Here is a 14,938-nt window from a genome sequence, read left to right as displayed (position 1 = left end):
GAAGCATAATTTATCATTTAAAAAATGGGAAAGGAAACACAAAGAACATTAGATAAACATTATGTTAAAAACATGCTCAATTTTAAAAATCAAGCTTAAATTCTGACTTTTAAATAAAATATTTTCAGGTGGAGGTGAGAACAGATGGGTTTTAACCTGGATTTAAGTAAACCCATTGTTTTAAGTTGAAACCTAAAACCCATATGTTTACTATTGCTTTTAATACCCATAGCATAATGAAACATATTCTATTTTGATTCAGTTGGCTATTTCTACTTTTTTAAAATTCTTTAATATTTTATTATTTTTACTGTTCTCTACTTGTTATTCTTTTACATTTCTGTACTTTCTTTGTCTTTCATTACTTTGATATAGTGTGTTTTTGTGATGTTTCATCATTTGTATGGTTAAGTTGCCTTGAGTTGTTAGAAAAAGCTTAGTAAATAAAGTTTTAATGTTAATATTTTGCATACATACTCATTATCATTTCACTATACGACAACTGCCACACTATAAATATAAACACATGAAATGTGTTTAAATGATAAATGGTGTTTAGTTGCACTTGCTTGCAGGTACCATAATATAAACTTAATGGTTATTTTCCACATTGCACAGAGGAAAGAGAGCACATACAGGAACCAATTACAGAAACAAAAATGAAGTTAATTGAAATATTTAATGTATAAAATGCTGATTGATCACCATTTTAGTCTGATTCACAACAGTGGTAAATTCTGTTTGTTAAGACCATAAAGTGTTGTAACCTAAAAAGCAGCTTTTAAGTACATAAGAGTATGTCAAGTGTGTCATGTCATTGAAAACTATTCAATTTTATGCTGTTTTATACAACTGTTTTAAACACCTGCTCAATAAAACAGACACTGTTGGATTAATTCCATTAAAATGCTCCTGCTGTGTATCAATAACTGCACTTTTTTGTCATGTGCAATTAAGCTTTTTTTCCCCTGAGCATTATTGCCCTAAAATCAGGGCTTCACTACTGCTGCTGAGTGAGTCTAGTATCAAATCAAAACCCCAAATGATCTCTTCACATCTGATTTAAAGACAGACTTGAGATAAATAACTACACTAAGAACACGTTAACAAAAAGAATATACGAATGTGTTCTCCTTTATTGTGGTGTCAGAAAATAAAGAAACTGTTTTTTTTTTCCTAAATAAACCTCCTCTTTCCTGCAGTGACTTGCTACGTTTAGTGCTGCATTGCATAAGCAGCTACAGAGGTTTCACCACAACCAGAGGATGAATATACAGTCAAAGCAGTACAAAGATAACAGAGATACTTTTTCACAGACGCAGCTGTTCAGTTGTATCCCAGTTACTGCCGTGCTGCCACTCCTGAGATAAGAGCTATAGATGCACCGGTATCCACCACAGAGAGGTTGTCTCACCCCGCCAAGTCTGTCTAAATCTGGTTTTATTGAGACAGAGGGGAGAGGGACAATGGCAAGACAAATATAATCTATTTTCTGCCTGAGAGTTGGTGACAGGCTGTCTGTTTTGGGCTGCTATTTTGTTTTTGTCGTGCATGTATACACTGCAAGCCCATGTGGTCAGAAGGAAGCCAAAAAAGAGCTGGCCACCCCTCCACAATCCCCCTCTCTCTTCCTCATATTATTTAGCTCTGTCCCTGTTTGTCTTTGCTGCACTGTCACTTATGATAACACTCAAGGCTTCACAGACCCCAGCAGATTTTTCTCTACAACCATGTCAAGTGAGTGCCTGGAAAGTTCTTGTAACAAAAAGTGTCACCTCAACCTTTCAAATTCTAAAAGCCTACGGTTTCCTCTTTTTTTATGTATTAATTTGCTTTTTTTTTTTTTTTTTTTTAACAACCGAGCCTGCCTGGCTGGCAGCTTGCTCAGCTGTGACCAGTCACCCTCAATCAAGAGTTGGCAAGGGTATAACAGAGTCTGACACAGCAGTGTGTGTATTACAGCTCGGTTGTTGACAAAGTCATTTCAGCATAATGCAAAATGTCGTTCATCATTCCTCTGTTTCTTTCTCTTTTACTTAGCTTTGCTGAAATGTGTTTTAGTTAGATAGTTAGACACTTGAATAGCAAATTTATCAGCAACCTTAATATAATATCCAAACCACTTAGTATAATATGAGCAATATCATTTCTTATTCTTGTAATACTCAGTAAATTATGTAGTACAATGGCTCAATGAATGTAGAGACCGATATTCTGCCACAGTATAAAATTTGAAATCTTCCTATCATGATGAAATTTTTCCAGGCAAGGATGTAAGGACCAATCAAGGTTGCTTTAGACTCTTCTTTGGCACACCCATGAGAATAATAAACCACATCTACAGCCTACAGCAAACAATAGCAGTTAATTCCTATTTTTTTTTTTTCACTTTTAGTTTGAACTCTGAACAAAGATTTAATGTGTGAATGTGTGTCATTGTCATGACTTAACCCATATTCTTCATTTCAAAATGTCTATGGTGCTCTAAAAGTGCTTCTAATATTTAAAAAAGGAGACTGGTACCTTGTCTTTACATTATGTAACTGTGTTTCGCCATCTACTGGAATATACTGAGCAGTGCAGATTACAGTCACCATTATAGCCAGAATTTTAACTTAATAAACAATCATATTTCAATAACGCAATAAAAATATTTTTGAAAAGTACAAAAAATATAAACGAATCTTGCTTAAGTTAAAAAAAAAATCAAAAAGGACAAATTTACAGCCTTTGGCTGCGGAACGGTTACTATCCGGAAGCTGTTTTCCACGGCAATATTTATCGGGACTCCACAACTTTTTTCTGCCAAGATGGCGGCGTCCGTGTTTGAAACATGCAGTATAGCATGTTGTGCCAACAGGACACCAAATGTTGTTTCTTGGGGACGTGGGAATATAATTGCTTTCGGGACATGCAACTCTGTGGCGCTGTACCACCCACAGGTAGGGAAATGTGTAAAATCCCAGTGAATTAGCTGTTTGTTGCAGCTCATATGAAAGTCTCTCACGGTGGTTTAAATGGCTGAAAAATTGAAGAGTTTCGAGACAAAATGTGTTTTTACTCCAGGAGAGAAGAGTTGTCGATGTTCTGAATGGACACACAGGGAGAGTGAATGCCGTCCAGTGGGTTCACAGAAAGGACAATGGTGAGACACAAACCGGTTTCCTGTCATTGATGCAGCTATTTATAAACTTAATAGTAGTCATAATAAGGATCATATTAATTTATATTGGAGGCAGGTGTATTGGAACAAGGATTCATGGAAAATAGGGCTGTGACGATATGCATTTGTCCTGATTCGATTCCGATTTTTAAGGTGCCGATTCGATTTAAATTGCGATTCTCACAATTCTTTAATATTTTATATTTAAAAACAAAATAAATGTATAAAACTTTTTTTTCCACGTCATTTTTCTTGATTTTAATTAGGAAAAAACAACCCAGTAGCCAGACCATCATTCTCCTATAATGCCCAAGAAGAAAAGTAAAAAGATCAATGAAAACAATAAAAAGGACAAAAAAAATAAAAATTATGGATTACTTTTATTATTTGAATTCTCTTTTTTAAAAAATTGGTTTTAAAATCATAAAGCAAAAAAAAAAAAAAAAAAATCCAGATTTTCGATTTTTAAAAAAAAATTTTTATTCGATTTTCGCACCCCTAATGGAAAACATGCAGGACATCGACCCTCGATGACCAAAAGCTGTAGTTCAACATATTTTACGTGTTATTGTACCAAGTAGCCCAAACAGTGATGACTGTCACATTTTTGGTCACAGCTCCAGAGTGCCATCTTATCTCAGGAGGTTCAGACAATCAGCTCCTCGTCTGGGAAGCTCAAAATGGGAAGGTAACTACTTATTGGATTGTATCTTGCGTCTGACTAAAACTACCCACATTTTTTCCACAAATGATTTTTTTAAAGCACTTGGGTGGGAGGGAGAGTTGTTAGATTACTCTCTTAAATACTTACTATATCAGTGAGCAAAACATGAGATGGTATATGTTTGATTTGCTACATGAATAGACTGAATAAGAACATGCTGTGCTGTACCCAGTTCATCCAGTCAGTGGAGTGTAAGGGCCACACTGGTCCTATCTGTGCTGTGGATACAACCTACATGGAGGACTCAAAGATCCTGGTGGCCTCGTCTTCATCAGATTCCACAGTTAGATTGTGGCTTTGCAGTGACAATAAAGAAGGTAAGAGACAAGCAATAAGTGACAGTAATTCACAAATTAGTCCATAGAATGATTGTTGTAATTTTGGATCACAGTGTTGGAAAAACCTCAGACAAAACTGATTTTAAAATTGTTGCAAATTTCAACAGTAGCAGCAACATGTGATCTTGTGCTATAAAAGTGTAACTTAGAGATTTAATATTTCCATTTTTAGATAAATTCTTTAACCAATCACATAATTAAGATTAACACAAACAGTTGAGAAATCAGGAAGTTGCTTGCTACTCGTAATGGTCTTGTCAGATGGCAGACGGTGTGTTAGAACCACTGTTTCGCCATCTGGATCACGTCGTAAATAACACTTAGCACATCAGTTTAATCTGTTTTCTAAATAAAATGCACCAAAAAATCAGCAGAAGGTGTGTTACAACCACTGTGTTGCCATCTGGATCACGCTATAAATAACGTAGCACAGTAAACAAACAATCTTGTGGTCTCCTGTCCTTCTAATAAAAAATATACACTTATCAATTAATAATATATCTTTGAATGTTTTTAGCTGATTTTAATGTGGAAAATATTTATTTTTCTGTATGATGCACCCACTAAGTATGAGTACTTGAGCAGTAAGGCTTGAGATCTTACTGCCACGGTCAGTGAGAATTCTAATGGCAACTGGCGTGCATTTTTTTTTGTTTTTGTGCACACATGTTTGAGCAAGTTAAATCACTGTTTTATCTCTCCATTACTTGTGTCATCATAGCAATGCATCAATCAACTGGTTCTGATCAGCTGGCTTTGACAACAATTGACAAAATTTGACAAAAAAACCCACATAAAATAGTTCCTATATTTGCGCAACTCAGACCTGTGCATTACAGTTTTAATGCACCGTGCAGTATGAGTAGTTTAATCTTACTTATGTTTTAACTAAAGACATCATGATGGTTATAATTAGCTATTGTTAAAATTTTTGTTTTATTTAGTTTGGTTTCAGTAATGTTCTGCTTATTGCAACAGAAGGAGACAAAAAAGATAAACATAAACATCTGACTATGTGCAGTAGCGTAGCTCTGTCAGTCAAATAAAAAAAGCCCCTTATCACATTATAATGTGATACGTTTCAGGTTTTTATAATAAAACTCTCATGTTATAATGTGATAAGGTCTTTTTAAAAACAATTTTAAACATGATCAGATCATCATTTAATGCCATTGAGTGAGGGAGGGGTGGGTGAAGGAATGTTTGTTTCTTCCTGCCCTGTGGTGGAGGTGGGCTGAGACTGGCTATTCCCACAGTGAAGCTGTGCAGCCAAACTCTCTTGAAAAAGTAAAGATGGCTTTTATATGCTTTTTCAGCTAAAGCTAGATTAATACCAACACTGGTAAAAGTTATTTATTGATTATTACAATCAATAAATACCCCCCCCCCCCCCCCCCCAAAGGAAAACAAAAAAGTCGATCTCTTGATATTATTTAAAGAGGACCAAAAACAGGCTTTTTTGTTCCTTCATAAAGCTGAAATGCAGCTGTTCCTTCATGTATAACATTTTTGCCTTAAGTACATGTATTCAAGATGAGATAACATGTTTGTGTGAGCGGCTGCAGGGAACAATATAGATCAGATTAATGAGTTCTGATTTTCTCATAAGACATTAATATTTTTCATGATTTGTAGTGAAAAAATGTCTCTTTTCAATTAAATAAATATTGTCTTGCTACAGTTTACTACTAATGTAATCTCAGGCTCTTCCGAACTGAGAAAACAATTCCTTTTGATTGTTTAAATGTCTGTGAAGAAAAGTTTTATTTGAGTAGTGCTTTCTCCAGTAATGTGCAGTAAATGTTTCTTATTGCTGCTTTAAGGCCCATGAGTAACAGCGCCATAAAGACCTGTGTGTAAATTTTCATTTAAGCTGCGGATTAGTCTACCTTCCACCAATGACAAAGGAGAGCAATCATAAAAGCTCCCTTTTTAAAGTCTTTACGTTGCAAACTCACCTAAGTTTGTCCCAGAGGACGCCAGTCTTGATATGTTTCTAATAATATCTTTCTTTAAAACCCATAAAACTCTGTAAGTGGATGTTCTGGCAGTTTGACCAGCTCACAGCGGAGTACTGCGAGCTGCTTAGGTGTTTCAGCAAAAAGGAGGTAGAAAGTTTTATTGAAGAACACAGGCCTTTTGACAAGTTATACTCATTGAATCATTTAACATGACAATTTATAAACATAAAAAACCCCGTGCTTTTCTGAAAAGTTTGCTGCTTCGCTGCAGATCTGACTGTAGTACATCTTATCTAACATACTGGCTGTGTGTTCTGACTAATATTTCCAGCAAGTCAACAGAATAACCGCAGTTATGTATAATATATTATACCCCCTGAGTATAAATAATTACTGTAACTTGGGTGTGTGTTGCAGCTTGACATACCTTTTGCTTCTTTGTGTTAAATGAAACAGATTATCTTTTGGGAAATGTTTCTTACGTGGAGAGCCACGATGTTCAGCATAGAGTCTATTAGTGTAGAAAGTTAATTCTATGTGCATGTGTGCTCCTCAGCTGAGTGCCTCCATATTGTGTCATTCGGCAGCGGTTTTATAATGGACGTTTCCCTGACAGTGTTGCCAGGCACTGGAGGTAAGTATAAACTGCTTTTGCACAGAAATGCTTAAAGCTGCATACATTTCACACCCACACACTCACACAGACAAATATGTTTCCTCTCAAGTCATCCTTCTGAGTTTACACTGCTGTAGCGTCTGAAACTAAATGTCATCAAAACACAGCCAGCTTTTGAAGTGTGTTATGTCTTTTCATTTTGAAAATGTCTTAATGCCCATCAGTAACTACGACTGCTACTCTACTCTGTGTGTTCTTCACAGTTCCCATACTGGCCTGTGGGGGCGATGACTCTCGGGTACATCTGTATGTGCAGTCCAAAGGACAGGTAGGAGCAAATCAGGACTCTTTCAGGAGCAGCTCATTTATGTATTCTCCCCCCTACAAAGGATTTTAGTTAATTGAATTAGAGGGCAGCGACTGATTCTTGAATTTCTCCACGATAGTTCAAGAAAGCCATGTCACTGCAAGGACATGAAGATTGGGTCCGTGGAGTGGAATGGGCATCTGCAGGTGAGTGATGCTGTTATGTTGCACATATTGTAAAACTGCATTAAAAAAAAACTCTCATTAAAAAAAAAAAACTACAGAAAAACAAACATAGAAAAAAGCTTTTCTATGTAATGCTCAATAAGCAAAGTAAATTCATGTATCGGAAGCATGACAGTTTTTTTATTTTTTTATTTTTTTTAATTTGCTGTCTCGGGTATCTTTGGTTGGTTTTAACAAAGCTTGCAACGGTGGATAATCTTCTCGTTGTTGCCACCTTACAGACTTTGTTGCTATGTTCAGCGAGTTTTCAGATCCCTCTTACAACTTTTTTATTTCCCCCTAAAAATGCAACTAGCAGCAAATCTAGTGACTTTTTCTGGTGTCAATGGAGACTTTTGGAGACTGACTGGAAAGCAGGTATGTTTTACTTATTCCCAGTGGGCAGCAGTGCTGCACATGCCCCTCCTCCGTGCAAAAGCACTTGGAACAGACTATGTCCTCATGCAGCAGCAGTCCCCGCTCTGCGTTCAGAGCAGGAGACAATCACCTCTGACCAGACTGAAGGTGAAACGTGTAACGCTGCTACTTGCTTATCCTGTCCTGACTTACCGTTGGGTACGTCTATAAATGACGAAAAATGTTAACAGATAGAAGCCCTGTAACTTGTTGTAGACTCCTAATTATTTTTTTCAAACCATATTTAGTGTCATATGGTCAATTTAGCCTCTCTCCAATATTATTTCTCTCTGCGGCATCGTCCGTTACATATGTGTACCAGGTTGATTATGCAGATTAGATGAGGATGTAATTTAGCAACTTCTAATGACTTTTATGGCAGCCAATAGAGATTTTTCTTCCTGAGGAGTTGGCAACTCTGCACTATTCCACTGAGGTGCGAATAGATTTTCAGTGACAACCGTCAGTCAGTTTCTTGAGAAGGATTTGACAAGCATACTTTTTATCAAAGCATTAAAAAAAACAAAAAAACATGCAAGAACAAGAAACAACAAAACTTTTATTTAAGTCCAGTTTAGCCAGCCGGTGTGTTTTTTTCTTTAACATTATTTCAGTGGCACATACATGGATTCAGTCTCAGAGAGTTGCTCTCTTCAGCTTTGATACATCCAAGCATCATTTGCTGCTTAAGGTTAAAAAAAAAAAATCTCCCTATCCTGCCCTTTTCATTGTTGTTTTTCGCAATCTTCAAACCGTTTCATGTTGCTAAGATACAAGCTAGCAAAGAAACAGACAGAGATTTGTTTATATGAGGAATTTTAATACTAACCATGGCTTTAGCAGATTGTTTTTAAATGACTGACTGGATGGAAAATTGCTGCACTATAAATACAGTTTTATACCAGTCTTAACATATCGGCCTGCTTTATGTAGATTTCCACAATATTGAACCAATGGAAGCACGAGTTTGTCAGCTTCCTCAAATGCTCAGAAGATCCGTACTTACACACTGAGATGTTTTTTAGATATTATTCCAATTTAAATGTTACCTTCATGTCGATGTATAGCTCGAGTTGTATTTTGGTGATGCATCAACATCATTCTAACGTTGGCAATACAAGCAGTTCTGACAAACCAAAGCAAATCATTTCTGTCATGTAAAGTGTCACTACACCATGATTGATGGAACATTACAGCCTTCCTCTCTCCTCTCGTAAGACTCCGTAGCCTTTAGGGGGCAGCGACAGAGGAGCTTTTTTATGTCTGTTGATTTTGGCAGAGAGAAAACTGAACCGGTGGACACTGAACTCAACTGGCACACATAATGTGACTGACAGGGACAATCAGTAATAATTGCATGTGGTTTGTTTACCACCTGTCTGTGTATATTTGGCCTGTACTCCTGCTGTCTAACTGGCTACATCACAGTCGGGAGCCATCCTGTCACATCCATGATCGTACTTCTAACAGATCAAAGATAAAACAGGAACTGAATGTTTTGCAGACATGCTAGCTGAGGTTGTCATGGATATTATTAAGCAGAAAATCAAGGGCTCAGCTCTAAATGGCCTACAACTCGCCAGTGCCGCTCTGCTTTAAGCCGAACGCTAAAATACTTCCTTTCCTAAGCATTGCTGGAGTTTAAAGTGAAACTGCTTTGTTGAATTATTCTGATGAAATGTTTGAAAAACCAAAAGATGTTGTGGTTCTGCTGAATCTGCTCAGTTGTTTACGCCCACGTGGGCTGGAGTGTAGTGCAAGAGATTATGAGACATAAGTCAGGACCCAGCCTCAATATTCAGCCTGACAGACAAGCGAATGGTGAAGAGTTTTAGCATGTAGAAAGGGTAAAACGTGTGCTCCTACACACGCTTGTGCACAGAAAGAATATGGAAAGCAGTCCAAATGAAAATTGGACAAAAAAAACAATACAGCCTCTTTTGCTGAATGAATTGCATTTAAGCAGAGAGTGAAAGTAGCTGGAGATGTTCTGCATCTGGAACTGTATGAATATGTTCTACAAGAACAACTACCTGTGGAACTGATAAATAAAAGAGCTACAAGGTGCAACATTTGCCATCAGTACTAAAAAAACGGCAACTAACAGATAACCTCCATGGTGAAGGTTTTTTCGGGTTATCTCTCTGGCTGTTTCAGGTGGGGAGCTGTTATTGGCCAGCTGCTCCCAGGACTCTCTCATCAGAGTGTGGAGGCTTTGTGCCAAGTCTGGCACAGACGCCTGCACAGAGGACGATCACACCATCATCAGAATGAAAGAGGACATTTTTGAAGTGAAGGATAGAGGTGAGTGCTCCGGCCAGGCATGATTGCTAAAAAAAAAAAGTTCATTAACCAGATGAAGAGATGAGCTTTTCTAATCGGGACAGACCTTCATAAAACTTTGTGCATCTTATTATCTTTATCCAAACAACACATTCACAAGTTTAATAAAATCTATTCCAGTGGCATCATCTTCTTTTTGCATGTTAATTGGACGATGGATATTTGAACTTTTGTCATTTGGCTTTTGTGTTTTCGCTGCAGAAGTGTCCTCAGTCTTTGCTGTGTCCCTGGAAACGGTCCTGGCAGGCCACGAGAACTGGGTTTATGGAGTGCACTGGCAGCCTCCTCTCTATAAAGGTGCTTTAATGTAAAATCTTGAGAGATGATCAGTCAGTGATGATGCTCATTTTAAGGACTGTCTTAACGTTTCACACCGTTTCTTGAAATTGCCAGCAGGTCCTTTTCATAATCTCTGCTCTGTGCTTGTGAAAAATACAACCATCAAACTTTTTTCTTTATGAATCAGAAACTATAACGTCTGAACATTTCCATTAGTTTGACTTTTACAGATAAATAGATGGACTTCTCTTGATCAAAAGGCTCAGAGACGGTGTAATTTTCTGTCTTTCTGTGCTGTTGCTAACAAAAAGGCAAGAAAAGATGTTTGAATGAATTAGGGAGACTTGAGTGTTTGGAAGTCATTGGCTGTGGAAGCTCATTATATCTTGATTAATTCCCTCATTTTTTCCACTCCGTATTCAGATTGGCTGCACATCTCTAAGATAAAAAATAACTTTTTTTGTGTTTTATTATTTTTCTATTTTTTTTCAAAAATTGTTATAAAACACCATTTTCGAGGGGTTTTTGAATGTCATGAGAGAAAAAAGTAGGGCACTCAAAATGACCCATAATGCATCTTTAAAAGTAGTGAGCATTGATGGTCACTAGAAGGGTCAATATAGACCAGAGTGCATCCATGCAGAAGCACAAAGTGGTGTGAGTAACACAAATGTCAAAGCAGGTTAATAAAAAAAAAAAAAGCTATTGATGATTCATGTTGTATCTTTATTTGCTGAATAAATGTGCAATAAAGAAAGAATAAGATACAAAATAAGAAAATGAGTTTGGATTGGATTTAGAACTACCGTGGTGGTTGCTGTGGTGACTGTCGGTAGTCACGTGATCTGCGATGAGGAGAAAACAGACATTTTTGTTTCTGAATTAACAGATTAAGTGCACTATGTAGTAAATGAGGGGTTAGGGACTAGACGTTCAGACACAGCCTTTGTCTTTGCAGGGGAAGGACTGTTGCATGCAGTTCTCTGTATGCGCAGATGGCAAAAACCTGTTAACCACAGCAAGATTACCTTTTTGTTTTTGTTTCTTTCTTCATTTGCAATGCTGGATTTCCTTCATAGCAGCTGCAATCAGAAGATGGGAAATTCTGCATGAGAAAAACAAGAACAAACAAAACCCAGACTAAAATTTTAAGCTACATTGTTCATTTTCATTTATAATGAAATTAATGACTACACGGATAGGCTTCAGTGTGGTGAAAAATCACTGGTCTAGTAGTTTGTTGTGCATTGTTGGCTGTCCACTGGTGCCTTTTACACACCTGAACATCTCTCTGTCGCCCCCTGCAGATGGAAAGCTGCAACAGCCGCTCAGTTTACTTTCTGCATCTATGGACAAAACTATGATCCTCTGGGCTCCTGAGGAGGGATCTGGTGTCTGGGTAGAGCAGGTTGGTGTTTGCACGGATGCAGGGAGGGTGTTCAAACACTGACACACACACACACACACACACACTCACACAGAATAAATTACTCTAAAGTCATCACAGTTTGCACAGCCATCCACACATTCAGACCCAGTTCCACACTGTATATCAGCCATCTTTCCTTTTCAGTAGCTCTTCACATGATCTGGAGGCTCAGCCTTCCACCCATGATCCCCTCTCCTGCTGTCAGTGCTCCTGTGTCAGTTTCCACTCTCCCTGACATTGAGATGTCAGGAATAGAAGTGATAGACAGTGATGAAGAGGCGCTGAGCCTGGCGCACCACTGTGAGTTTAGACAAGCCGATGTTGTCCTCCCCCATCTTTCACTCTCACTCAACCACACCGAACCCCCGTTTTTTTTTTTTTGTTGTTTTTTTTTAACAGCCTGTTCCCCAGCACATCTGACAAGAGATGGAGAGGCTGGTGGAAGACATGCCCAAGCCTCTGCTCCACCTTTTCTCTCTTTTTTTTTCTTTCCTATTTTATTTATTTTTTTCCTTCACTCCTCAACTCACCTGTCATAATTTTCTGTCTTCAACTACTTACCGCCTTTCTCTAACTCTCTTACATTATCCCTGTCCCTTTCACCATCCTCTCCCTTCCACCTCGCCTATTTGGGCTCACAGCATCTGCTGTTGTGCCAGAGTAGGGCTAAATTTAACACAAGTGTGGATGAAACAGAAAAAGCAGCTCTCTGCCCATCTGGCCAACACCTTTTTTTTTTTTTTCTATACTTTAATACATCTGCCACATTCTCAGGTGGTTCAGGGCTGCACAGGAACACTTACTCATGTCTGAAATGCACAAAAAAGAAAAAAAAAAAAAAACTAATCTGAGAAAGAAATGCTCACACATAGATTATTGAACGTACACACACACACACACACACACACACACACACACACACACACACACACACACACACACACACACACACACACACACACACACACACACACACACACACACACACACACACACACACACACATATACAATCCACAGAAGTGGCTCACCCAGCCTGTAATTTCACTCTGGGGTGATGAGAGAGATTCCACGCTTGATCAGTTACATTTTTGCACCTTTGATCTCATCATTCACATCCACTGTGAGGAGCAACAAAGAGCAGAGAAAGGAGAGAGCGAGAAAAGTTTGGAGTCTCCTTTCTGACAAAGGAGGGATGATTAGAGCCTGAAGCCGCAGCTGATGTCACATTTTCCTCTCAATATCACTAAACTGAAGGGATGAGTGTGGAGGGACAAAAAGAAGCAGCAAGTCCCCCGCCCGCCCCCCCCGCCATACCTGGAGTAACCTTTCTGTTGAATGTGAAAGTGCATGGCATATGAGTCTCCTTTCTATTCCTCTGTTTCTGTTTGAGAGCCAAAGCCTTTGAACTGACAGCTTCCCTGCCTACAAAGGAAGCTTAACCTCTGAAGTGCCGTCTCACACACACAAACACACACGTTCAACAATAAAACCACAGTGAGTTACTTTCTATTTATATTTCGCCCCCTAGCTTTACAAATTCTGATTGAAGGTGCTTGGACCTTTTTTGAGTGCTGTCTGCTCCCTGAACTGGGCTGACCAATGCTCTTAAATCTTTTATTTTTGGTTTTGTTTTGATTTTTGGTAAAGGGGGGGTGCTAAATGACCAGCCACGTGCGTCTTAATTAGCGGATTTTTACAAAGAAGTGCTCCACATCTTCACGCTGATTAGAGTAATTGGTGCGATTTAATGGAGAGCTGGGTTAGCAGCGGGGCGGTCGGGGCCCACTGCTGCGTAAAGCACATCTCACTAACAAGACACATTGGTAATTAACGTCTCTGACTGACCACAGCGGGCCCCCACAACGCTGTGAGGGATTATTAGTTTGTGTGTGTGTTGGAGAAATAACCTATTTTCAGACTTTGGTGGATCATTCACAGAGATCAAGAGAAGTCTTCACTTTTATAATCGGTAAATAACTACTATAATAAAATGTGAAAACAACATGAAATAGATGGGTTTAATTAAAAAATGATTATAAAATGATGTTCAAATGTGAATGAATTTAATTAAAACTAGAACAGTTTTGCATTTTGACAGTGAAAAATTAAGCACTAAAAGGTTTTTTTTCCTTTCTTTTTTATTAATCCTGACATAAGTTCAAAGAAATCTTAAGTTTTTAGATGAAGCACATTCTAAAACCTATGTAAGCAATAATTGTCTTGCTATCATTGGGCAAACATTCTCAAGTAACCTTGCAGCACTTGTTTAGGAGGAAACTACCCCTCAGTTTTGTTTTCCAGCTCAGGACAGAAGGCTTTGGCCAATCACAGGCCTTCTCAGAGCGATGCCGCTTCTGCTGGCTGCTGCATACATGCAGATGAGCGCACATGAAAGCTTCACCGTCTGTGTTGGTCGGCATAAAAGCCTGAGAGCGTGATATGGAAACCCGTGCTCCACGCTGTATGGGTTTTTCTCAGCTTCGCTAAGCTCTTTCAGTGTCCGTCACCCTTCTTCAGGAATGATCTATGCCTTCCTGTCTCAGCTGTCCTTGTTTTATTCCTCCCCAATACCCCCACTGCCCAGTCGATAAGGCATGCCTCGCAACCATATTGTCCCTCCTCTCGTAAACAAGACTGATGACGGCTTTTTGCCTCTGTGAGTTTTTGCATGATTTACAGCTGGTTCTCGTGCGCAGAATTTTAAAATCAATCTGCTTAATGTTGCATCTCATCCTCTCTCAATCTCACCATCTCTGTCTTTTCCCTGCTGTCTCTCCTCCCCCTGCGCTGTTCTTGCCTCCTCTGCATGGAGTGTGCCATTGGAAGGAACAGCGCGTCTATATCGCTGCCTTTCAGGTTTTTTGTTTCACCGATTGGATACACAGGCGCTATTAGATGATGTTCTGGCAGCTCAACACGCTCCGGCTCCTTGTTTAAGGAAGAGATGATAAGCTGAGCTGTATAGCTCACCTGATTTTAATCATTCAAGTACGATTTAAGCACCTCTAATGTTTCCGTCCAGCCAAAGCAGATACGATTTAAGGTACAAGCCAATTAAAAATTGAAGAGAGTTATCCAGATATATCAGGATTCAGAGTGCAGCAGAGGGAACAGTGCAGTAGTCTCCTGTTGGTT

General features: G+C 38.6%; 1 protein-coding gene across 1 annotated transcript in view; it reads left to right on the top strand.

The window, feature by feature from the left end:
- Positions 1–2,810: 2,810 nt before the first annotated feature.
- Positions 2,811–14,938, top strand: part of elp2 (elongator acetyltransferase complex subunit 2) — a gene marked incomplete at its 5' end in the record, with an annotated part of 31,233 nt that continues 19,105 nt past the window's right edge. Inside the window, 10 exons of the mRNA XM_079259214.1 lie at positions 2,811–2,942; positions 3,067–3,145; positions 3,781–3,851; positions 4,060–4,204; positions 6,743–6,820; positions 7,066–7,130; positions 7,249–7,315; positions 9,908–10,054; positions 10,295–10,390; positions 11,680–11,780. Of these exons, the coding sequence (XP_079115340.1) occupies positions 2,811–2,942; positions 3,067–3,145; positions 3,781–3,851; positions 4,060–4,204; positions 6,743–6,820; positions 7,066–7,130; positions 7,249–7,315; positions 9,908–10,054; positions 10,295–10,390; positions 11,680–11,780 (981 nt within the window). The remainder of the gene's footprint in view (positions 2,943–3,066; positions 3,146–3,780; positions 3,852–4,059; positions 4,205–6,742; positions 6,821–7,065; positions 7,131–7,248; positions 7,316–9,907; positions 10,055–10,294; positions 10,391–11,679; positions 11,781–14,938) is intronic.

This window comes from Telmatherina bonti, assembly GCF_933228915.1.
Source record: "Telmatherina bonti genome assembly, chromosome: 19".
Taxonomy (NCBI): domain Eukaryota; kingdom Metazoa; phylum Chordata; class Actinopteri; order Atheriniformes; family Telmatherinidae; genus Telmatherina; species Telmatherina bonti.
This window is presented reverse-complemented; position numbering and strand designations above follow the sequence as displayed.